We start from the raw sequence: 26,106 nt of genomic DNA, 5'->3' as shown, positions 1-26,106 counted from the left end.
CCCCAATTCACCTCCAGAGTATGGTCCGCCTTCTTCCAACGCCTCAACGTTAACGTCAGCCTCACCTCCGGTTACCACCCACAATCCAATGGGCAGACTGAGCGTCTGAACCAGGACGTTATCCGTTTCCTCCGCTCATACTGCCAGCGACAACAGACGGAGTGGAGCAGATATCTATTCTGGGCCGAATACGCCCAGAATTCGCTGGTCAAACCCGCCACGGGCATCACCCCGTTCCAATGCGTCTTGGGCTTTCAGCCACCGCTATTTCCGTGGTCAGGGGAGCCCACTAACCTACCATCCGTTACAGAGTGGTTGCAGAGAAGCGAGGAGACTTGGAACCAGGCCCACACTCACCTCCTCCACGCCGTTAGATGCCAGGAAGGTCAGGCCAACCGTCGTCCTGGTCCCCAGTACAGTCCCGGAGAGTGGGTCTGGCTCTCCACCAAAGACCTCCGACTTCGACTCCCATGTCGCAAGCTCAGCCCCAGGTATGAGGGTCCATTTCAAATTAAGAAGCAAATTACCCCTGTATCCTTTCGATTAGACCTACCCGCCAACTACCGTATTTCCCCTACATTCCATGTCTCCCTGCTAAAACCTGCCGATGGCCCGAGAGGAGCGCTGGAGGAGAGATCCACGTCACAACCTCCCCCCGCCATCCTGGTCGACGGCGAGGAGGCTTACCGTGTGCATGAGCTGCTCGACTCCAGACGCCGGGGCAAGACCCTCCAATATCTGGTGGACTGGGAGGGGTTCGGTCCGGAGGAGCGATCCTGGGCCGACGCTAAGGACATCCTTGGCCCCACACTCACGGAGGAGTTTCATCGCGTACACCCGGAGAAGCCGGCCCCTCGTCCCCGCGGAAGACCTCGGCGCCGCGTATCTCTTCGCGTCAGGAGCCGCTCACAGGGGGGGGGCTCTGTTACGAAGGACGCTCCCGCACCGCCTCCCTCTCGCCATCGGAGGGACCCCTCTCCCGAGTACTAACTGGTTTCGAACTCCATCTCCCATCATGCTTCACACCTGGGACTGATTCCACAACACCACTGATGACACACACACCTGCACCTCATTGACACACACACCTGCACCTCATTGACACACACACAAAAGCCACTGACACCCACACACTCACTGCGAAGTCTTGATTCTGCCCCGGCTGTCATTTCTGAGCGTTTTCTCCTAGTCTTGATCCCTGTTTAGTGACCCCGGACCGTACTGCTGATTGCTCTCTGCCTGCCCCGACCCCTGCCTGCCCGCTGACTACGATCCTGTCTGCTCTACGTTGCCCTGTCTGCTGTCATTGACTCTGCCTGTCTGATGCTCTAATAAAAACCTGCGAATGGATCCCTCCGAATCCGGCGTCTCCTTACACATACCTTCTGGCATTGGCCTTTTTATGGTGTGTCTATCGTGTTACTTTGTGTGTTTTGCACAGCCTCTGTGATTCTTCTCTCTCCAGCCAAATTCATTTTCCTTCTTCTCTGGTGTAAATCACTGCATTCATTGCAGCAGCAGTACAAGGTAGGGAAACGTTTTCAATGATGTTAATGTTAAATAAATGAACAACATGAATTATTTTTTACATAATTATGATTTATTGGACAAAAATAACATACAACTGGAGAGTTTACTTCAGTCCACATGCTTAGTTGACCAAATTTCATGTTTATTTTTAGACAATTAATTACAAAAATAGCTTAATTCCTTTTTAAATCAAATGCACAACCAAAAGTCATTCTCAACAAATCAATCTAATACTGTGGCACTGAGTATGACTAAAACAATTGTTTCCAGACACTGACATATGTTGACTTTGTTACGCCTTAAATCTGAAATTGATAGAATCTGCAAAAGAAATAAACACACATGACAATGTTCAGCGGCAGATAACCATCAGCTTCCAGTGAAATCACGTTAAGAACTGTGTGGTTTACGGTTCATACATTCTGATTTCAATAACTTGTAAGTCAATATTTCTTTTCATGATTCTCAAATAAAATTTGTATTCCAGCTATTCTAATCTATACTAATGAAATGCAACTAATTTACAGATTTCTCTTTTTCTAGAAAAGATGTCTAAAATAACTGCATTATGGAGTAGTGCAGTACAGGTGTTATTTTGCACTAATATGTGGCCTTTATCATTGGGACGTAATTTTAGCCTGCTAGCGGATGTGTTTAATAACAAATTGCTGCGATCCTTCTGCTACTAATATCGAATTGGAATAACAAATATCCATGTACATGTCCATTTGTGTTCCCCTAATTAATAAGATCTGGTGAACCAAAAAAATAATAACCGGTTTGTAGTTGAGGCCAAGAATTGGAATTAGCAACGTTTAAATGGTTGATCGTCAGTCGTTTCTGGCTATCGACCAGAATATATATTGCTGAAGGATATTCATATTGTATCAAAACGTTCAACTTATATCTATGTAGAATATACATGAAGAAATGTAACGAGAATTGTCAAAGTATTATCTCTGTCCTGTATACATGTAGCCAAATATTTGATAAAGGTACATCGGTAAACCCACGTTTTCTTTATGTTCAACATTGCTTAAACAATAAAACAAGTGTTGTGATGGACATGTGTGTGATTTTGCATATGAATATGCAAAGTATAGCTTTAAAATGGGTACATAAAAGTATATAAGCACCAAGGAATTATTCCATCTGAGAAAGATATAGTTGAAAGACCAAAACACACCAGTAAAAGTCATCTGAAAGTAAAGATATGAAAAAACGCACACTCAAAATTCAAAAGAACCATTGTTGTGTGCTACACAAAGAAACCCCCCCAAAACTATAGTTGTATATAAATATGATTTAAATGTCATACTTCCTTCTGTCCTTCAATTCAAATATTTGTATCGATTCAAAAATATCAAACAAATAACACACATTTAAGTCAGCAGCAAGAACCTTTCAGAGCAAACTGGCAATAGTTAATCAAATGTTTCTTCCTCAGTGATTAAAGCATAATGATCAGTTGAAACGCAACAAAATCATAGAGAAAAATTGATTTGAATGGCAATTATTCTTCACGGCAAGAAAAACACTGGTTTATTACGAATACTGTAAATAGTTCCTTCAAACTGGGCCTTGAAGTTGTATTATCTATGTATTCTACAAAAAGGCAATGCACGGGAATGCAAAATGTAACTGGACAAAAACTGGTAAGAGTGAAAAACCATTTCTACAAGTGAAAGTCTTAAAAAGGTAGACTCACCAAATTTTCTGAAAAACTGGCTTGGAAAGACTCTTAAAAACTTCTTATTGCAAACTGCAAAAAAATTGTCTTTACTTCAGTCTGAGCTTTCATTGGGGAAGTTATTAAGCTGTCAGGGTGCTAAACAATACTGATCATACATTTGACAAGTGAAAAACCTTTACAAAAAGATCCATACAAGAGATCCCCACACAGATACGCCTAAGCATCCGTGCCAGTGACGTCAGGGACTCCCAAACAACTCCATCGGGTTATGAAGCTATTGTGCAACATCATCAGCCAAAGGTGTGTATTCACTTCTCAGTTGAGTGTAAAATGCAGGATTCTTTGTCACGGTCGTCCCCCCCTTCCCTCCCAACCTCCCTCCCCCCCCCATGGAGGATCTGAGTCTTCAGTATGTTACTGTTACTGCCCGTTTATGATTCACTTCTCCACCGGGCGCCACTTCCATTCACGGCTGAGAGAGACGCTTGCGTTTGAGCTTCTGTCTCGCCATTTCCTCCTTTTGGAAAAAACACAAAGACAGAGAACAGGAGAGTCCTGACCCACATTCCTCCAAATGCAACTCCCAAAGAGATCGGTGCATCCATCCAAGCATCTGTGAGACCGGGTGAGTGCGCACACCATTATGTCCATACAGCGTTCACGATTACAATCAGACAGCAAGTCAGGCTTTGTTAGTGAGACCGCCGGACTGTCACGGCACTCCAACACGCTTTCATCTGGACCGTCCTTCAAAGTAGGAGTCCAACCGCCAGATCAGGTTCTTCTCTTAAAAACCACAGCAGCATTCGCAACAACACTGGAGTTAAAAAAAAGATTTTTGTAATACTGTAGACTGAAAAAAACTAAATGTCCTTGTTTAAAAAAATGTCAATATATTATATCAAATGTTTTATGAAAGAAGGGGTGGGTTGTCGGCATAGTATTCAACTGCAATATATACCATATCAATATGTACAGATTCCATGCTGCGGTTAGTCATCACTGCAAAAGAAGAATAGTAGGGATTAATTATTAGTATCAATTTCAATCAAAACAGCATTATCATAAATAGCCATTGATCTCAAACACTCATGCTTTAGATTATTACATACTGTAATATACTTACATAATGACCCTGTATCAAATCAGAGTCAAGCAATTAATTCAAGTCTCTATGAGTATTAATGTATGCGTTGGTTGCAAATAGTGTTAGCTTTTTACTAACTAACTACCACGTGTTGTCACGTAATAAAATGCAACTCCTTGAATTAGTTGACACTCACCTTGTGCCAGCAGCCTGGTATGGGCATCCCATCCTGTCCCTGCAGAGGAAGAAAGGTAGTGTGATTTTTAAAAGGCCGCATATGTCATGTGTTGCATGATTAAAAATACCTTACGTTAAGATCAGCCAAATGAGAATAATAAAGTTGTTCGGTAGTTTTTCTTTAAAAGGAGAACATAAATCAAGATAATTCTCAGTGGCTTGTAGCCTCTCATTTAAAGGAATATTTCACATTTTGGGGTACACTTTAGGAATAATAGATAAAGAATGACTCTCAGACCTATTTGTTAATTACACGGCTACTACTGGTATCCATTAGCTTAGCTTCACGTACAGGTGGGTAGAGCATATAGCTGTGTGGTTACAGCCAAATGAACACCCCTCTTCTCACGCATCCTTTTCCAAGATGGCAGTAACTTGATATTAACTAAAGATTAGAGTTGCTACGAGGCAGATGTTTTGACTTTGGGCAGAGTAAAGCCAGCAGTTCCCCTTTATGCTAAGCTAAGCTAACATAGCATCAACATTTCACACCATAAAAACCCCCCAGAACTATTTATTTATGGTGGAAATCATTTCAGTAGGCCCATATTTGTGGGCCTGCAGTAGAATGTTTTATATTCTCTTTTTTGGTTGTGACTAACAGAGTTTGAAAGATTGAAAAGTAGTGATGCAAGGGGGGAGAGGGAGGAGGAGACAGAGGTACTATACCACAGGACAGGGGGCCTCAGGGCCGGAAGGAGGAAGAGGAGGTGGAGGAGAAGAAAGGCCTGTCTCATTAGACACATCGTTTCTCTCATTGCAACCCTGTCAGCAAGAGCCAGTCACACAGTCACAGCTTTGAAGAGGAAACTCAGAGAAACACAGAAAATGACAATGTCGAGAGAAGAAAGAAGATAAATAACGTATACGGTGAGAGGAAAGCCTGAAAGTGCAGTATTACTGTGTGTGTGTGTGACATACCACAGGACAGGGCTGGTCCAGGCCTGGAGGACCCTGCTCTCCTTTCTGGCCCTTTAGACCCCTCTTTCCCACTGATCCCCGGTCACCCTGAACAGGCAGAAGGAGGGGGGAAATATTAAGGGAAACATATAGAATTGGTTGAATTTAGGTAAATATCTCTTTTTGCCTTCTTAACTAACCTTATCTCCTCTTTCCCCTCGTTCGCCTTTCCCTCCCATCAGTCCCGGGAAACCCTGGAGACAGAAGCACATACGGGTCAGATGGCGGATTTAAGTTAAATAGAACTCAAATGTTTGTCCTGTCAAGATCGCCTTCCAGTGAAACACTCACGTCTAGTCCAGGCTCCCCTGGTCTGCCCTGCAAACACACATTGACAGATAGAATTCACAATAATGGTTTCATTGAATACAGTAAAACCTGTAAAGCATTTAGTTCAGACAATAAGGGGGGTGGTCAGGTACTTACTTTTTCTCCCTTCGCACCTGGAAGACCCACTAATCCTGCAGGCCCAGTTGTCCCCTGGGGGCCGTCTAATCCCTGCCGTTAAAAAGTGCATTAGCATCACTGTGTCGTGTCTGGTTTCAGCATTTCATTTTATGATGGTAATGGTTCACTTACTCTGGTTCCGGGAGCACCGTAGTCCCCTTTCTCTCCCTTCATGCCGAATCCAGGCTCCCCCTGCATTAGAAGGGTAGCAACACTGAGTACCAAACAGCACGTTAGAGCCTCTACCACATACTATAATCGTGCAGCCTTACCTTAGGACCAGGCACACCATGCAGCCCCTGGAAAACACGTGTGAGTGAGTGAGTGTGACGGCTACAGATCCTTACAACAAACCGGACCTGAACAGTTTCTACCTGCATGAATAGAGATGACAAGTACTCACCATAGATCCAGGGGACCCGGGAACCCCTGGTGGGCCCGGTGGGCCGGGCTGCGAAATCATCTGAACCTGAACACCGTCGCAATCAGAAAAGTCACAAATGAGCTAAAACACACCTAATTACTGGTACAGTCAATGTCTGCTCTGATCCGATACGCCGTACTGCACGTGTGTTTCACCAACCAGGTTGTCTTCAATTCTGCAGTCGCCTTTCTCCCCTTTGTGTCCGTCCATACCCTGACCCAAAATAAGCCAGATGAGTTCCCAGCGGTTTGTCAACTTTCCACGGTTTGTGTATCGGAGAAACATGTTTACTACTTACAGCGGGGCCAGAGAGTCCCATCTCTCCCTTCTCTGCTCTCACGCCAGGTGGCCCTGTCTCACCCACGTCACCTTTTGGTCCCTGCAGACAAAGGACCAAGAGTCAGTCTAATGATACGCACACACAATGGCACGAAATTTCTCGTCCGGCTGCGTGAAACTCCGCTGCCGTACCTTCTCGCCATCGAGTCCCGCCGGCCCCGGTAAACCGAGCTCACCCTGGAAGACGACAAACAGAGAAAGGATTTGATTTGATGAATATGACTGGCTTTAACACAAAGTAATTGATGTGGGTAATAAACTGCTTTTTGGTTGGAAGACACATCAAGCTCAAGTTATAGGGACACAAATTGAACAAATAATTCTGTACCTTTTCCCCTGCAGGGCCTGGTGGTCCCGGCAGTCCTGGTGGACCCTGTAGAAATAAACACATTGAGTAACGATGTAAACACCCAGATAATCTTTAGTGTCTAATCTTGTAATTAATGTAAATTCATCCATCCTGCAACTGCAATAACGTTGTGGCCACATGGGGGCAGGGCAGACAAGCCGTAAACACAACATCGCCACCTCGTAAGTCGCTTATTTGAACATGCAGTTGATATGGAGCCAAATTAGCACTGCTTTGGAGCCACGTTTGAGTCCACCTGAGAAATAGATACTCAAAATGTATTATTATTGAGTCACTAACCTTTCCTGAGTGTAGAATACAGGTTTTTCTAAAGCTTTTCAGGGTGAACGGACTGACTGTGAGAGTGAATAGTAAACATGCGGGTTGAATTGAGCAAACAAAGACTTAAAACTTAGCTGAGATGCACAGATGATCTTATACGGTTTTGTCACTATTGATGAGCAGTTTCACACAAGTAGTCATGTGATATGTTTTTTATATAGATAGTGATTATAGCTGCTTTAAATCATGTTATTTTACATCTGTAGTATACAGTACTAGTTAAGAGTTTGGACACACTTCCTCGTTGAATTGAATGAGAAAATACGTCCAACTTTTGACTGGTACTGTATGTTTGTCTGTTTCCAACCTTTTGTTTATCAAAATGATGGAAAAACTCCACCATAAGTTTGCATGGAAATGGGCCAACACTAAACAAAACAACAGGGCTGGTTGATTTCTCATTGCAAGCCTGACAGTAAAAAAATCTTTCACTTTGGTCGCTGATCACGACCAACTTGAAGCAATTATATTTTACGAGGATTGTAATGAATGTGGTTTGTAGTACCAAACTTCAGCCTGGCATCATATTTCATTCCGTTGATTGTTTTCATGAGGATGAGGGCGTTACACAAAAGCAGTTATGTAATGTTATGTAACACCATGGATGAAGAATAGCTTATCATATCCATTCCATGAAGTGTTCTCTGCTGGTCAATCATTGACAACCCCTTAAATCCTGCTCCTTAATCTCTACATCCTCAATGTCATACTGATTACTTCTCCCTCTGAAGTCCTCTGACATCTTGAAGTCATGAAAAATGAACCCATGTTGCCTCGTGGATGTGAACATGCAAAATATCTCCCTTTTGCCAATTTCCAACTTTTTGTTTATCATCCATTTCACCATGGAAACCAATGCACGTTTACAAACAACTATTTCATCTGGGATATTCCATCAATTGAACGTGAAGGCTTTCCATCCAAATAATTATAGCAAAAGCTGTAAATGAATGACAATAATAGTCACCCGGCTTCAGCGCGGCTTTTCACCACGTTCAGCACGGAGGAAACCAATAGGGCTTTTCACACAAACAAGTGAACGGATCATAACACGAGCTGGGTGGCCAACGAGCACGCCTCGCTCCAGGCTTGTAACTGTAGCCAAGACCGTACGTGTGATTTGGTGCCAACTAATCCACGACAGCAAAAGGCTTCTGATAAGATCTCAGGTTCGTGTTTGCAAAGACTCCTTTGTAGGCTGCTGTCTACAGCTTCACATGCAGGAGCCCACTTCAGATCACGTCCCAGGGCACCTGGTCCAGAGTGGTTTTAAATAAAATACACACTCCGCTGCAGAGATATTCATCTGTTATTAGCATGTAGCCCGGTGCATGGAATCAAAGGGCGGTGTGCGGGAGAGCGATATGAAACCGAGACGGTGAGCAGGTCCTCTCCCTTCCTTTTGGACGCATTCCCCTTGTGTGCTCGGTTATGTGGAACGGAAAAAAAAAACATGCTGCCCTTTAGCGAGTTCACACATCTTGTTAGGCGCGTTGGAAACATGCCATAAAAAAAACCACACAGTGTATATAACAATGTAACAGTATAACAAAAGACTGATGATTTTTCTGCACGATTACGTGTGCTACTTCAGGCTGCATGCTATCTGATAGCACAGCTGTACTATTTTATCCCAAATAAAGAGAGGAAAGAGCCTGCTAGACCAGTAGATCAGGAACATTCAGTAATGCTCTTTAGAGGTGGCCTCTAGAGTGAGATCCGATACATCTGAAGTGTGTAGTTCTGGGTGCATCCACAAAAACATACAGGACCACTGGACTATGCAGGTCTGCTAAAATGCAAATGCACACACAGGTTGTAGATCACAGGTTGTGTGATCGTTGTAGGTGTTAGTTACTGATCACTCCACCAAAACCATGCAGAAATAACGGCAGGTTACCGAAACACTGATGGTGGTGATGGCCTGTCGAGAAGAAAAACGGCAACGTGTTCAGTTTGCAAAGCGGTTGCAAAAAGAAAATGGTGTTCCTTACCACGCTACCATTTGTGGGCTTTTTCAAGTCCCCCCTCGACGCCTAAACCTCAGTTATAAATGTCTGGTAGAACATACAATGCAGCCATTTATGTGGTCTCACTGTCGCTTTAATATCACTCACCTGGAAAGCATCAAGAAGCTTCCCATTGAAGTCGATGATGTCCGAGGAGCCTGTTGCGCCCTTTTCACCAGGATAACCCTGAGGCAGAGACGGGCAACCCCGAGTGAGAGGTGCGCAAACAACTGAAGAAAAACACATGTTATCAAGTGTTTCTGTGCACATACCACGGGTCCCTGTGGTCCTTGCTCTCCTTGTCCCCCTTTGTCTCCCTGTTTGATCGCACATATCAAATCAATCAGATTTAAATAGTGTAGAATTAATGATATAGCAAAGAAAAGTATTTATATACGTATTTGTTAAATGCAATTTCGTATTGGTTTCCCACCTTCAATCCCGGGAGTCCATCCATGCCTCTCTCTCCTTTCTCCCCCGTGCCGGACTCGCCCTGTTTTCACACACAGTACACCTTCAACACGTAGCATGAAAAGACATCCACATTAAACGTCGTCAAGGAGGGACACTTATCTGTACCTTCGCTCCTGGGGGGCCCTGTAATCCTGGAAGGCCGGACTCACCATCTTCTCCCTGTCAATTCATCAAAGTCCATCAATGTCAATTATGCAACTTTTTGGTCACATGATGCTTCTGCAGCAAAACAGCAGAATTTTACTAGACGGGAAATTGAGTTGAATCAAGGTAAAATATCCAGTAATGATCGTACCGGCTTCCCAGGCAATCCCTGCGGCCCCTGCAGCACAAACACAACTGTTTACCATCATTTTACAGAGGCGGACAAATAATCATCACATACGTATAATATTTATTCATGAACAAAGTCAAACTGGATTTGAACTGAACTCACATCCAAGCCGTCACGACCCGGAAACCCCTGAGAAGGACAGAGAAGGAACCTGGTCAGCAGACGCCAGGTGAGTCGACTTTGAAGAGTCAAAACCACTTTAGCCAACAGATGTCAGTGTTCAACAAGGCAGCAGTTCAGCAGCCACTTATTCTGAGCCAGAGTACTTTGCCTGATATGAGCGGCCCGTCACAGTCAGTTCTCAACCGTTAGAACGCTGATTGGAGATTTTGGGTGTTTTATCCATCGCCCTCCAACTCCATCATACAAAACACTTAGTGAGAAAACTACGATAGAAACTATTGAAACACTTTCTGCTTCTTTTCCCGTTGACGCGTCACCAATCTGCATTCAAATGACCGTTTTAGTTTCACTTTACAGGAGATGACTCCGGAGTCGTGGCCAAACTCTGCGTTTGATGATGAGCCATAACCCGACACAAACACAGAGAGCATTCGATGTCCACTTTTTGGCATCTGTCCATCGGTGGTTTGATGGCTTATTTAGATAAACAGACCTATCGTGTTTATGGAGGCCAGGTGGACGCAGGCTTGGAGCAGCTAAACATCTGCTATGAAGTCATCCACGGCAGAGGAACTTTTACTGGGATCTTGTGCAACACCCCCCCCTATCTCGCTCTCTCACACACACTGCTATCGTGTTTACTTGATTATTCACTGCACTCCAATAAATGTTTGCTATAAATTGTAGGTTATTAGCCTTTGGCTCCGTACTCAAATTTTAAAATAACGTGCAGAAGCTACTTAGATGTGTTGCAGCTGGTTTTCTTACTCCTTCACATACAAACTGTCATCCAGATCCTCTCTACTTGCTATGTGGTCTTTTTTTTTAATTTCTAGTTGCTCCAGCAGCTTTTTAACCTCTTTTCTCACCCCTCTTACCTCCTTCATGTCTTTCGGTCTCTACTGCGAAGCCGGGGGAAACAGATCACCGCTGCAAATCATTCCTTAGTACTACTTTTGAGCCCCGAGCGCAGAAAAGGATGGACGAGGATCATTTCAGATGTCACACGTGTTTCCAAATATCCCAAATTCATGTTATATGATTTCCTGAAGCCAGACACGTTATGTTATTATGTTACACGTGACGAGGCATTACACAGCGACATTTACTGCTTGTACATTCCACGAGTGCGGACTGAATTGGGGAAAAAAGCATTCATCAACATGGAACAATCTCCAGGCTGAACTGAAATTGTCTCAACTTGTATCTTTTAATGTTTTCCGACGTCTCCAAATGGACAGACAACAAAAATCTCTTGAACGGTGCCTCTGATTTTGACCATTTTCTCTTTGTATTTTAGTTTTTAACTTAATTTGTATTGTGGTTTTACTCATGTCATGTATATGTATTTTATGGCTGTTCTTTAACGATGTGTGCTGCTGCCTTCCTGGCCAGGTCGCCCTTGAAAATGAGATCTCGATCTCAATGGGACTTTTATCTGGTTAAATAAAGGTTAAATAATAAACAAATAAAAATAAAAATAAAAACACAGAAACTTGCTCTAATTTAGTTCGGTCTCTCCCTCCTTTATTTTACACTTTGAAGAAGCAAATGGCGACGGCCTGCTGACTTTCTCCTGCTCTGCCCCCCTCAGACATCTGCCCACAACATGGAGCGGCTCCGAGCGCCGTTCTGCTTTGGTTTCGCTGTTTGAGTTTTGCAATGCCTTTAATCATCTCGAAAATGTATTAGAAATTGACCACGTTACAGGACGGCCCCCTCTATTCGACCCGTCTGCTTTTGGTGGTTTTCTGAGCTGTGCTGGCTTTCTCTCCCGTCGGTTCTGCGTAATCTCTCAACTCCCCCAGGGTGACACCGAGATTTGTTACTTCAAACCTATTGCTGCCCTGCTCCAGCTGAGGGCAACACACAATTAATTCCTTCACTCACAGAAACAATTACCCCTCAGAGCCCCTTTCTCCCTCTTCCATCCTGCAGTGACGGCCTAAAAGCTGCCGCCGCGTGTGAACTAAACTCGGAGAAGCAGAAAGTTAATTCGGAGAAACATAAACTGCCTTCGGCGAGGACCACAACCATTGTTCAGCGAGGCCGGCAAACTGCCCATGAACTCGCCGCGGTGCCATATCTGTTTCAGGGGTGCACGGCAACACAGTGGTGGTGTAGCAGGGTGGGAGAATTGGGGGGAGGGGGGGGGGGGGGGGGGGGTGTGGGGGGGGCTTTGTGGCCGCTGTCTCACACAAAACAGATGAGTCCAGGAGTAGAGTTGCTATTCTGGAAGCTTTTAGGCCACAGTTTACTGGCAAACCCGGAAGAATGGAGATTCAGGGTCACTGCGCCCCGGCCCATTGACCCTCGACGCTTTAATATATGTATATAAATGCACACTCACTCACAGACAGACGCACACATATTTGCCCAAAGCCTTGTTTTGAATTGAACCCCGCTAGGTTAACACAAATGACATGACTGCATTCTTTGTGGTGTGACTTAAGTGTCTTAAGTGACTTAAAGGGGGGACAAAAGAGTGGGAGGGGGGGGGGGTGAAGGAGAAAAATAATAACAACAACAAAGTGTGGGTGCGTGTTTTCATGTAGTAGTGGGTATACATCCGCATGAGAAGAAGCTCATCTCTCACCGGCTCGCCAGCAGGGCCACGTGGTCCGTCCTTGCCCGTGTTCCCGGGGGGGCCTCTGGGACCTGGGGGACCCGGAGGGCCAGGAGGACCAGCGGGTCCAGCCTGGCCTTGGTCACCCTGACAAAAAAAAGTAAAATATATTTTTTTATTTTATCCATGAAAAAGAAAAGCATTATTTCTAGTTGTTAGCATTGGCTTGTCTATAGTCTATATTCCTCTGTATTGTTGCATTTCTTAAACCAGTCAAACCTCAACACCATGTAACAACAACGTGACTTTGAGATGTAGCACCCGTTGCCTGGTAACACATTCAACTCATAAGGAGCATTTGGAGCCATGTTCATGTCCGTGGAAGTCAAATATTTTACCTTCTTCAAGCTCTGTTTTAAGTTTGGCGGGTTGAAAAGGTTTTCAGAAAAATAACTGAAACCGCCGAAAGCTAGTTGATGAGTTTGATGGACGTCAGTGAGTTCATTACTAGTGACTCCATTTCCATGCAGACATACAATTCAATGTCAACCTTTTGTTATAAAAACCTCAGTTTTCAAAACAATTTCCCCAGTGAATTGTTTAGTCCTTCGTGCATGATTCAAAATCCCAATCAAACTTTTCCAGCATTAGCATGTAGTTCATGAATTTCCGAGTCCCTCATTTCACATAATAGATGGAGAATTAAAAAGGGACACTTGGAGGCGGGAGGCGGCCAATAGCCGCATTCCTTTCACCACTTGAACTAAATTTAACTGGGTGCACAACTTGTTCTGAAGACTTCCACCCTCGTGCTTCGGCCAAACAGATGTAGTGTAGAGTCGTTTCAATAGGTGACACTTCCTCTGCCTGCTCTCATTTCAACAAACATGTGGCACATCGGCATTTGCTTTGTTGTGGCAAGCAACATAGTACGGCAAGCCCTTTTAAGTAAAAAATGACCGCGATCTTCAAATACTCGAGTACCGATTATTATAGTGTTTCTATTAAGCTAAAACTCTAAAATAATAGTTCACAACAAAGCTTTTCTATTTTTTTTTGTAATGAGAAGCAAATAATTCTGGAAGCTCTCTAAAATTTGTTCAGAGACATTTTTACTACATTTCCTAATGCCTTGGAACTTTTAATAAAAATTACATATAATAAGTCATATTAATATAACTGAGTCAGGAATCTGGCTAAGAAATTCCGAGAAAATTAACACTCATCTTGCGGAGGGTTAACTATAAAAGAAGGGAGATGCATTGCGAATCAAAGGATGCATAAAAAGGTTAGTTTAAGTGTTAAAAGTGCACACATGCACAAGTTGTACCGTGTACCTTCAGAAAACGTCTCTGAAAACTACCGGACTGCTCTCCAGAGAGAAAGCCGTGGTCATATCTGGGGAAGGCCATCTGAGATGCGAGATGTGCGGCAGGGACAAGAAGTCGAAATATAGGAGAAAAAAAGCCAAAAGTTAGAAAAAGAGAGGGAGAAGAGAAATGAATAAATAAGTGAAGAAACCAAAGCGAGTAGAGAACGTTAATTTAAACCAGTTAGTTAAGAAACTGCAGATGAGAGTCCAAGCAACAGGGAAATAACGAAAAAGAGTTCAGCAGCCTCGGAAAGCCGGAAGAGAAAGCTGAAGGAGAGTGTTCGTCTGCAGCGACAGATGAGCACCCTGGTGAGAGCAGAGACCGGTAGGAGGCCGACAGGGCCGTTCGCTTGATGGAACAAACCTTGACGGCGAGAATCTGATTACTGTGCAGACCTGCATGTGAGCCATAGTTAGCAGGACCCTGAAGAGAGGAAGCGACATTTGTTCCATTAACAGATACAACGTACGTTTCAGAGACTGATTCCTGGGTTTCTTGTTCAAACATGTGTTTCATTTTTTGGAGGGTTTCATTTAATGCCCCCCCCTCCCCGTCCCTTGCCCTTTGCGACCAAACCAAACGGAGGTGGCGTGGCTAATTCCAGCCAACGGAAAGTCAACTGCGATGATTGTCTGTCAAGCTGAAGAGAGCGGAGTTTGTCCGCCGCCACAAAGTTGGAGCACTGTGTTGCTTCTCTGGCTGAGTTCCCTTCTAAAACACATCGACTGAAGGACGGCGAGAGCGTCTCGGAGAGGAGGGAGGAGGAGAAACAGCAGGGGGAGAGAAGGAGATGCTGGCCCAGTCATGAGTTTCCCGTTAACAGGCTGCGGTGAGCAGTCGATAGCTGCGGCTTCTCTGACACCGCAGAGCCCTCCTCTTCCTCTCTCTGCCAGCACACTTCTCTCCCCACTGTCACATTCACTCATTCCCACCGTTCCCACTATGAAGACCGCATAATGCACACATATGCTCCTGAAACCTCCCATAAGAGAATAGGCTGCTTCTCCTTTACTGTGTTCCCATCAGACCTCGAGCTGATACAAAGACACACATCCATCTAACCATTTTTTTTTTGGGAGCTGCTCCGGGGGAGACAAGAGGAGGCTTTTGAAACTGCTATTGTTGCTTGTCAACAGCAAGGACAAACTCTAACATACATTCATAGCATCCTGCATATGCATGTGGCAGTATGGAGCCTGGGAAAGTGGCCGCCATCTTTTTGCCTCTCAGTAAATGTTGCCTTCGAGATGCAACACCACCCGTGACCTGTTTTCACATGTTGTTGGTGGTTCCAGGCCATCTGATTGTGTTTAAATGCCCCTGTTGTCCTGTGTCCTGTGTTCACATTCGGCCTGAGTGCACTGAACGTGATGGATGACAGGAAGTCACAGGTCGACATAGATTCATGACCTCTTCCTGTTTTCACATATTTTCTCTCATCCTCGCCACGTTCAGAGGTTAATTCCCAAACAATGTTAAGATGATGTACCGACGCCGCTCCCATAGCACCACCTTTACTCTGCAGTGGTTCATAACTGGTAAGAAAATCCAAAAGCTTTTCATTTGCTTAATCTATTTTGTCATATCTATGACAATGGACCCTGGTGCCAAACCTCCCTCACAAATACAGTAGTTTTAGGAGCTGTAAGGTTTGTTTTGAACCAAGCGTGCGTCTCTGAAGCGAAACGCTGAGGCTTTTTGGCTGCAGACTTATCCAACAACATCCAAGCTCCAGAAGCTTCGTCCAAATGCAATATTGTCGCATTGGAAGAACTATGTAATGCTGAATGCCAAAAAGATTTAATTATTGCACAAAACTATCAGCTCAAAATCTGAAGCATTATGCCAGGAAATTAAATGGCGGTCAACCCAATAGGAATCAAGAATTCCTGTAAGGCTTCTGAGCCGCATCATAAATACTGTTCTGCTAGGCCGCTCTGTACATGTTACACTTGATTTGTGCAGCGCCATAAAACAATAGTCATTCCGTCTCAGTCCAATACTCGTAACACTCATTGCTATGCCAATATTGTCAGGCTCCAAATTCCTCATCATTATGCTGTAGCTCATTTAATGGGTATTTAATAGAAATCCCAAGCACAGTTACTTTTGTCAGTTGCCAATGCAATGAGTTACCCAAATTGTTTCATTAAATTAATCATATTGATCAAGTGACTAATCCATTTGGCTCTGTGTTATGTTTCAGTAATTTAACATCTAGGAGAAAGTGGATAAAACTTAAAGAATTGTTGGGTTCAAACACCAAACAATGAATTAATTACCTCAGTAGCTGTTTCTTTTTGCATGAGGGAAATTTTGACATAACAAAAGTTAATTTAGGATTCTTTACTTCTTCAAAGAGTCCAATCCACTTATCATGTAGTGATGGGAGCTTATTTCATACCACAGCAAATCAAAGTGGGAGATAATTACATAGATCTCATACTGGGTAGAATGGTATCCCACGAAAAGACTAAACTGACAACATGGACCAGATGCAGAGCCGGGTTCCTCTGAAATATAAAGAAAACATAGTTTGGTTGAGACGAGATGGCAGCTTTGGCGTACCGCTCAAACCATTTGGTTTTAATGGCGATGTTTAAAGTTTTTCCATCTTTCTTTAATATCATAATTTCTCATCTCTGTCTCCGGAGATGTGGGCAACTCAAACCTCATCACAGGAGCCAGACTGCGCTGTTGGTGCAGTTGCTAGGGAAGCAGCCCAGCGTATAAATACTTTCCTTTGAGTTATGAAAAGCCCAAGTGTTGAATCTTATGTGGGGAGAACACAATATGATGAGATGTGCTTTCACTTTGGCCTGTTTGCCACAGCGTGACAGCTGGGAAATGATGAGTAGTTGTTCAGATGTTGTCAAAACTTCACAGATTGGAACAGAACAGGAACAGAATTTCGCTGTGTGATCTGGGTTTGAATCTGGGACCTTTTCGCATACATTCCCCGTGTTGGTTTAGGTTTCTTCCTGCAGTCCTAAGACACTGTCAGCTGCACATACGTGTGATCAATGGCAGCCGAGGGTTGCCTTTGATGTACGGTTAAGGAAAGTAAAGTAATTAAATCGTTAGAGTGATATCAATCTTGTCATTTCAATGTAATCGAGTGTTTCTCAAATGCCAAACTTTTCCTAATAAGTAGTGTATTTTTTTCATTCAGACACAGATTTGATTAGAATTGAACTTGGTGTTGAACATTTAGATTTCAAAATAAACTAGGGAAAGAAAAAGGTAAAGATGTGCAAGGTGACCTTAACAGCAGCGGAAATGAAAAAGGTGGGTGGCAGAGACAGAGAAAGACGGAAAGAGAAAGCTAATGTAAGGAGTTATAAATAGAAGATCATTTTTTCAATTCCAAAGATTTGATCCAGGAGAAAACACACATCAAAAGAAAGGCTTTTGTCAGCCGGGAAAGAAAAGCTTATAAAATGAACACCGGTCGTTGTCTTCTCGGGCAAAGAGAAAGAATGACTTACCCTCGGCCCAACGTCCCCTTGGTCACCCTGCGAGAAAAACAGGAAAATAACAGTCATTAGAAGATGTTACCAATGCAAAGGCACACAGGACGAGGTCTGTAATAAAAATGTAGCTACCGTAGAGCAGCTGTGACAGAAAGGCTTCCAAACTAATACTGAAATACGGGGAGCTGCTGAAAGGTCCTCTGTTGCCAAACCAGCTCACCAAGTCAACATCTACTGCATGAATCATTTAATAGACCACAATCTGTTGGGACGGGATGGAAGTAAAAGTGGGAGTGCTCGTGCTGGACATTGTTGGTTTGCTGATTTGGAGTTCATGTTGATGTGCAGAGCTACCAGCATGATTACATGAAGGGAGACAATTTTCCCAACCAAGGCGTCATCTGTAATTTGCAATCATCAAACAGAGAATCCTCTCTGACAGATGCTGTTTACTGCACTTGTTCTGGAAGGCCTGTAAACCCGTTCAGTGCCACGACGGGAGAATGTGCGGAAACGTTACAACGTCCTACCCAACAACGTGTGATCTACGGCCGGTTTGATTCGACGCGCAGCGAGAACTTGGACGTGGGAGAGCGGCGGAGGACACCTGCGTGGTCGCTTGTGTGAGTTCAGGCATTTCTAAAGCTTTCCGCCTGTGAGAAATTCATCCATACAGAGCGAGCATTGACTCGCCCGGCAGCGCAGTTGAAATTTGTATTGAAGCGTACCTTTTCTCCCTTGAGTCCAGCCGGCCCCTGTGGGAAGGAGGAGATAATCAGAGACAGTTGGTCAAGATAAAGATCACTTCAGCAACATGAAGCACATCTCACACTGGCTGCTTGCAGGGAGAATTCAATGAAATAGTGAGGCGAGGCAGTAATGTGCCACGGAGGCTTCTCAATCACAAGTCGCTTCTGACACAGTGTCACAATAAAAGAAATAACCATATTACTGCAGCTACACAATTTCCTTTGTTGGCTCTTTTTCTCAGACGGGAAGATGCTTTGGACGGTGGAATGCTGGACACGCTAACTAAAAGCAGAGGGACTCACACGAGAGGCCCACGCACTCATGTTTGGGCTGTGTGTGCCAGACGCTGAGACAAAGTGACACTGTGTAACCTTTGACCTTGCCTCACAAACACCAGGCCCACAGATCGTTTAAACCCAGCGCCGTGCCTTCGCCTATCTCCGCCCCGACTCGCCGGAACAAGGACCTCGGCACGGCGGCCCCCACGTACCGCATCCCATCTTTATTTTAAAATCTAGTTGAGATCCCAAACTTTGTTAAAGAGATCAGACATTTTCAGCAACTACCTTTTCTTATATTACAAATGTTTAGATTTTGATGTCAGAGTTTTCGATTTCGATTACATCCGTAATGCTTTTGCCAGGAATGATATTTGGAAAATATGAAATATCTTTGCGTCAATACATTAAAAAGCTATTATGTTGAAAATGTGTCCATGAGTTTTACAAGTATAAAGCTATTTGGCATTTTAGATGCTGGGAAAAAAAAGTTATTTATTGACCTTTTTTTTAAATGTATATCCACGGCACTGAATGAACTCTCCACCGATGAATTATTACTTTTTTTCACAGTTGTTGAACTCACTCTCCTCTTGTCAGTGTTCCCTTTGAACTTTGATTGGTTCCTGTAGACGCACCCTAGGACTTCCCTGGCCTTCGTCCAACAACAAATCCCACTGCTTTCATCCTCTGTTCTCTTGTTTTCCTCTCACCTAGCATCCCTCGTGCGGAGGCGGTCACGTGGGCTGTGTCACACCGGCTGGGTGTGATGGGGGAGACTCCTCTTTAAAAGGGCCGACTCCGCTTGTGGGAAACAACGGCTTAATGGTGTTTGGAGAGGAGCCTTTTCTTTCTTTTTTTTTTTACATTTCAGCAGATCGACCAGTCTTCCTTCTCGTAGGCAAAGGGGGTGTCGCAGAGGGGACAATGATTACTTTTTAAAAGAGCCTCTGTGAGGTTATAAACTCTCTCTCTCTCTCTCTCTCTCACTTTTGTCACTGGTGTGTAACCCATTCGCTCCACTTCGCCTGTTTCCACGCTTAGCCTGGGTGTGTCCGGGGGTGCGGCCGGGTTTCAGGGGTAAAGTGATGAATGGGACTCAGAGGTGAAGTGAGAAGGGGATTTCTGTATCCGGTTGAGTTGAGCCATGAGTCCCCCGTGAGCTGTGAGCCCTGGAATGACTTAGGAGGTGGAACAAGCAACAAGGCGGCTACCGTGTTTTTTTTTTCCCCACTCAGTTGAAATGTTCCCTTAGGAACAATAAAGATGATTGATGATATTTAGCAAACAATCACCTGTCTTACAGGCCGCGTACCCACCTGGATTTGAAGACATTGTTTGAAAATGAATTGCTTCAGTGTAACCGATGTGTGCTATAAGGAAAACTGAAATATGAAAAGTGTGATGGCGTACCTGGCTTCCTGGAAAACCCTGAGCGGAGAAGAAATGAGTTCAAATCAAACCATTGTCAGTGACTTGAAGCAGGTTTTGCATATATTCGATTGTGGGAATACTCACTGGTTTCCCGTCCAAGCCAAGAGGACCCTGTTGGAGGACAGATGGAGAAGACATTACAAAAAGAAGAAAGAGAGCGACGTTTTCCGATTAAGGGAAAAAAGATTCACTTTCTTAAGATAGAAGCATGAGATACTACTTTATTACAATGAACCAAGAGACGCCACTCAGCAGTTTTACTCTTTAGTACATATTAAACAAACAAGATATAATGTGTTGAAAAAAACAACAGGGAATACATTTTTTTACAAAAATATTTATAAGACCTTCGGGAAAATTGTATATTTGTCTGAGCAAAGAACATTATTAAGAAACATTTGGTTTCAAATGCATTGTTATTAGTTTTGTTATTACGTTTGTGTCTTATCTCGGTATATTTAAAGGAAACAATGAAAGTGATTGTAGGTCAGAAAAAACAGTTAAGTGGACTCGGCAAGACAAGCCCTGAGGGAGGACAGTAAAAAGCGCATTTGTAAGTGACGGAGAGAAAACAGCTGTAAATACTGGTTGAAAAAGTAGGAAAAGTTAGTGAATTTTATACAAATGTTCAAGTATATTCTATATCCTGCCCCAACCGTGTGTGTGTGTTTGAGTGTAAAACTGAGAGTCAAATAACAAGATGTTTCCAGGTGGTTTGTAATTATTCAGAGATTTAGAGTGTGCTGTCCAACATGTTGGACTCCGGGTGGATTTAGTCCAGCTGTAATAATCTTACACACAATCCCACATCTACAGCGTCTCCGTTTGCGGTGATGAGATAATCCAGCAGGCAGTTAAGTACTTTGAACGTCCCCATCCGACTTCCCCCAAGTGCTGAAGCAGCAGTTGGAGGAGATGTCCACTTTGTTTACCTCCATAAAAACCGCCGAGCAGTCATTGAACCTCCTCTGCCAAGCAACACTCAGTTCAAACGCATTTAAACATAAAGCAACAGTTGGATCAAACTTTCCTAAAACACTTAAATGCCATGTATATGTGAGGCTGATGTTGACTTCCTCCTTAATAGCTGCTCTCAAAGTAAAGCTAACAGTTTTCACAGGATCCCTCGAGTCGTTGTGCTGCGCAAACACTCAACAGTCCTGTGCCTCTGCGTTCTGGAAATCATCATTAACAGTTGTCATCTCTCTCTCTCCTGGATGGCTTTTCATAAATTGGGCTTTTCTCCTCATCTCCCTTAATTTAATGGTGGGGGGTTTCGGGCTCCGTCCCGTATCGTGAAAACCTACCACAGTGTTGTCACTGCCTGACTTTATGGACGGTCAGTGGGCGAGAGGAGAAGCAGTGAGCAGGGGAATGATACTTTGGAGCTGCTCATTCAATAGTTCTTGTGATTGTACGCTGCCCCTCTCCAGTCCTGTAATGTGACGGCTACGGCTATAAAAGAGAGGTTATGAGAAGCACAGCAAAACCCCTTTGAGGCTCTTTTTGTGGTTTTGATACAGGACCCCTTGTTAAATCAGTATCGGGTGGCTGAGTTGGGAGGTGGAACAAATGGCTGGGACCAATTGGATGGCAATAAGTTCACTCTGACTGTGTAGTACAGAGCGTTGTGAAGAGCAAGAATGTAATGCTGGACCCTACGTACAGCTGTCATGTCACCACTCATGCGTCATTAATGCAGCACGCTGTGGTCGTCATGTCTGATATCTCTACATCAGGCAAGACTTGTCAGCGAGAGCAGACAAGGTGTACGCGGTGAGGTCACGGTGAGGTCATCGGCTGAACCCGAGCAAAAACAGACTGATTTATGGCCGCTAACGAGCCACACAGTGGCCTGTTAATAGAAGGTTCTATGTCGAAGTGTCTCTGTTTTATCTCATTACTAGAATCCTGTATTTAATATCTGGAAGTTGACAGTTTGCATCGTTTAGAACTAAATTGTGGACTGTAACCGGACGCAGAGGTATCCAATATATGGAAGAAAATAGGACCCTGAATTAGCTACTCGGAGCAATATTTAAAACATTATTACTCAATTTCAGAAAATGTTTCCGAAACTGATTATATGAGAAAGTTTAAAATATATGATTCTTGCTTAAATGATCAACAGAGGTCATTAGGAATTCTTTTGAAAAATGGGCCTATTTGGTTTTTATGAATGATAATAAGACGACTAGTGAATTTGGCTTTTAACATGTTCTGTGCTTTTCTATCGCTGGAGCGGCATTGTTATACTGCACACTGCATGCCAGTACAAATGTACACAACAGTCTGCAAGGCGCTAAAAAGAGCTGGAATTCAAATAAAAATAGAACAGTCTGAACAAAAAAGTAAAATGTCTCACTAATATCTAATATCTCTATTATATCTCAACCCTTAAACCTAAAACAGAAAATGGGTTAAAGTATGCAGAGAGACATACAAATAATGTTGAAGAAAAGGGAAGAAATACGCCTGATCAGGTTCAGGACCTAAACCTAAAGTAAATTTATTTATAAAGATTTATTTTCATAAATGTGTTCAGAAATGTGCTCTTCTTGTGTATTTCTAGTCTACATCGCCATCTTGTCCAGTTTTGAGACAGCATTCCCACAATTAGATGGCTGTGAAACACATTTCTGGAAAATAACTTTGCCTGTAGGGGAGCATATGTCTGGTTCTGTGTGTCTTAATCCCGATGAAACATGGCGACGGGTGTCTCCGCTGTCTTTATTGAACTCCCTATGGTGCAGACTGGTAATTATCCAGCATGGTGTAATTGCTGAGGATGCTGCTTGAAGACTTGGTGTCTGCACCTCGGAAAAACACACGTGGTAACGTGTCGCACACATTAGACCCAATGAGCCTAATTAAGAGGCATCAAAAGTGAGGGCGGTGGTTACTGTGGGGTTCCGATACCATTATCTTTTCCTCTGTGTTAACTTTCATGTTGCCGCAGGAATAGAGCTCCGCTATTTCAGGGCTGACGTAATTTGTGATACATGACATTTGTCTTCTTAAAAAAAAACACAAACAATTGTGGTTGCATCCAGAACCAAAAAGCCAATTAAAGAATACCGAGTGCTGAGCGATTGGGACAGAAAATTACTGGCATGTTTTCTGGTGACTGTCTGGCTTTAATCTGCGCCGAGCGGCCTGCGGCGCTGAACAATAGAGGCCTCGGCCCGTTTCTGCTGGGAGAGGGCCGCTGTCTGCCACAGACTGGCACTTTTGTGTAAACACGCTAGACATTCAAATGAGAATCAACTGCCGTGTGTTTACCCCTCTGCACCGTTCTGGCAGCCTGCTTGACTTTAAACAGTTTGACAGTGGGAAGGCTCTCTTCTGAAACTCAAACCCCTCGCCTGTGATTTATGAGAGGAAGAAGTGACAGGGGTTGCATGAGGTGAAAAAACATACATCAGCACGCACAAACACACAACTTATGGCGTTATGCTTGAGATACACACAAGCCGCATGTCATTAAAACTGTTTATTACATCTACGACGCTTCAATGGAAGCCGACTGCTGCGTGAATTAGTCTGATGAACCTAGCGACTGCTAGACATGTGTATGCCGCCTGAATGAGGGGAAGCACATGCACACTCACACGCAGGCAAACATACATGTGATTATGCACATAGCTTATATGACTGACTGAATTGATCTGTGTTGGAAGAAGCATTCAGATCTTTTACTCAAGTAAAAGTGATAATCCTACGGTACCAAATTACTTTCTGGTTATGAAAAAATGCCAGCCAAAATGGCTGGTTTGAAAAAAATATGATACTACTGGATTGTAATTATTGATATATTGCTGTGTGCATCATTTTAATGATGCAGTCGGTAAAGGTGGGAGGAGTAGTAGCCCAAATACTTTATTTACAACTGAATAAGAGGGATTCATTAAGTCTAAATGTCATTAAATGTATTGGGTGGAAAAAGTAGTGCGCCTCTCAATTATAAAATTGCAAAACAAAAGGTCAAGTACCTACAAACGTAAATGCACTTACTTACTTCCAACCACTGCTGAAGAGTTTTTAAGTGTTGGATTATGAGTTAACGACGGCAGTCATAGAATTCAGACTGCAGCTTTCTGCTCTGAGGGTTCAGAGCTTGAATCTTCTTGTATTGTGTTGAGACATCATGTCAATAAGAGCGATAGCTGGGAAAAAGTGCTTGAAAGAGAGCTCACTGTTTGCATCAACAATGGAAAAATAAAGGCTTCCTCTTTTATAAGGACTTTGGATTGATTTCCTTATGGTGACTAGACTCATTGCATTGCCCAAATTCTACACCTCACAAGACATCATTTAATCAAGCAGTTGTTTGAAAGTTTAAAGGAAAACATGTACCACAACTTTGGGATTTCTGATGGAGACACGGACAAACACAAACGTGCGCACGCTTCTCTTTGCGCTCGGCCCACCTGTGTGTAATTAGCAGCAGCAGGCATTTCCCGTCAGGAGAGGCCGAGCCGTGCCAGGGAGACGGGGAATCTGTCTCGCAGCGAGCCCCCACGGGTAATGAATGTCCCAAAAATTCACAGTAAGAAAACGGCGCCACCAACAAGAAGACGCCGTGGAACACCACACCAGGGCGACTATTGGCGGGTCGCGGTGGCCACCGGTGGTGGGGGTCGGGTCGGGCTGGAGGCTGCTAAAGTTTCCATGTGAACTTTACGCCGTGCAGACTTCTAGTCCCATCGGCTCACGCAGCCACAGACCCTGAACGATGAGGCTGTTTCTGTATCGGATGGAGAGAATTTGCCGATGGCTACGACGGCAATCCGGAGAGCCGTGAGCAGCGCGTGGAGGAGGTCAGGAGTCCAACATGGCCACAAGAGGCCGCTGAATCGTTGGACAACACAATAACTGAATGTGTAACACCGTATATCGTCTTTGGAGTACTGATAGTTGACTTATTGAATGTTTTTTTGTTTTAAGCTGATTGCAGCACTACTGTCCCCTTAAGGACATAATTCTGTTCAAACAAACAACTATGCCATATGTGTTTTCTATCACTATTTGATGCCTTGAATTAGTAGTTTGAGATGTTTTAAAGTGTCTGTGTCTGATAAGAGCCTGTTGCTTTGTTTCACCATTGGACAATCTATGAGTCTGTTTTTGTATTGTGGGTTTGAATACAACTGTATTAGAGTCACTATCAGTCATGGGGCAGGATGCATCATCAGTGAGGAGTAAATGTTGAGGGAAGCATGAGGAGGTGGGGAAACGGGCGACAATTAGAGTAAATATAATTTCTTCAAAAAGGTGCAGAGTGTAAAAAAGAAGAACAGGGCCAAACGAAGCTGCAGGAAAATTTGTAATGAATCCAGAGGGGAAAAAAAGAAGAAATAGAGATGTCATTGGGTGAATTGAAGAGTGACAGGATGAATAACAAATCAAATTTACCGGGTATCCATCCCGTCCAGCCTTGCCCTGGTGAGGTTAGAGATTAAAGCATGAAGCATCAAGATGGAAATAGAAATCAACAGCTGTATGTATAAGCCTTGTATACTTTACCCCAAAATATTAAAACGTACACAGAATCATGGATCAGTTTTTACTGATCCGCACAAAGACTTTTGCTGCAATTATTGGAGATTGAGTGCACGCTTAACTTTGCAGTGCAGTAAGTTTCCTTTTGGCCTCCTTATACATCTTAGAAACATTTGGGATTTTTGTAATTAGAAAACAAATCTACACTAGAGATCAGATCTTGGGTGGGTCCAGGAAAATAAATAACGAATCGTTTCCTGCACACTTGGTGCAAAACAGCAGCACAGACGATTTCCCTCAAGGCTTATAGCGAGCTCATATGCATATCTGTCCGGTGCCATTTGTGATTGAGAAAAAACAGAAACAGAATGGTGTCACTTTT

At 43.6% G+C, this 26,106-nt stretch overlaps 1 protein-coding gene across 1 annotated transcript; it reads right to left on the bottom strand.

Moving 5' to 3' along the window:
- Positions 1-1,578: 1,578 nt before the first annotated feature.
- Positions 1,579-25,661, bottom strand: LOC120818216 (uncharacterized). The gene is made up of 28 exons (XM_040175111.2): positions 25,638-25,661; positions 20,307-20,333; positions 20,202-20,219; positions 18,489-18,515; positions 17,776-17,802; positions 14,252-14,326; positions 12,945-13,061; positions 10,328-10,354; positions 10,187-10,213; positions 9,997-10,050; positions 9,851-9,910; positions 9,690-9,734; positions 9,526-9,603; positions 9,309-9,332; positions 7,046-7,090; positions 6,850-6,894; positions 6,677-6,757; positions 6,538-6,591; positions 6,358-6,423; positions 6,227-6,253; positions 6,087-6,146; positions 5,934-6,005; positions 5,799-5,825; positions 5,648-5,701; positions 5,469-5,555; positions 5,217-5,312; positions 4,507-4,545; positions 1,579-3,740 (listed from the first exon to the last, which is right to left on the bottom strand). The coding sequence occupies exons 6-28, from the start codon at positions 14,324-14,326 to the stop codon at positions 3,690-3,692; spliced, it is 1,311 nt and encodes a 436-aa protein (XP_040031045.2). The 5' UTR covers positions 17,776-17,802; positions 18,489-18,515; positions 20,202-20,219; positions 20,307-20,333; positions 25,638-25,661; the 3' UTR covers positions 1,579-3,689.
- Between the last annotated feature and the right edge of the window lie 445 nt (positions 25,662-26,106).

This window comes from Gasterosteus aculeatus, chromosome 4 (assembly GCF_964276395.1).
Source record: "Gasterosteus aculeatus chromosome 4, fGasAcu3.hap1.1, whole genome shotgun sequence".
Classification (NCBI taxonomy): domain Eukaryota; kingdom Metazoa; phylum Chordata; class Actinopteri; order Perciformes; family Gasterosteidae; genus Gasterosteus; species Gasterosteus aculeatus.
Note: the sequence above shows the minus strand (reverse complement) of the source record. Positions and strands in the feature narration are given on the sequence as shown.

Coding starts and splice junctions, on each gene's coding strand:
- LOC120818216 (XM_040175111.2), bottom strand. CDS start 14,326: ATGGCCTTCCCCAGATATGACCACGGCTTTCTCTCTGGAGAGCAGTCC. Junction 13,062..14,251: donor TTCAGAGACGTTTTCTGAAG/GTACACGGTACA, acceptor TTTTTTTGTCAG/GGTGACCAAGGCCAGGCTGG. Junction 9,333..9,525: donor AGCTTCTTGATGCTTTCCAG/GTGAGTGATATT, acceptor TCTTCTCGACAG/GCCATCACCACCATCAGTGT.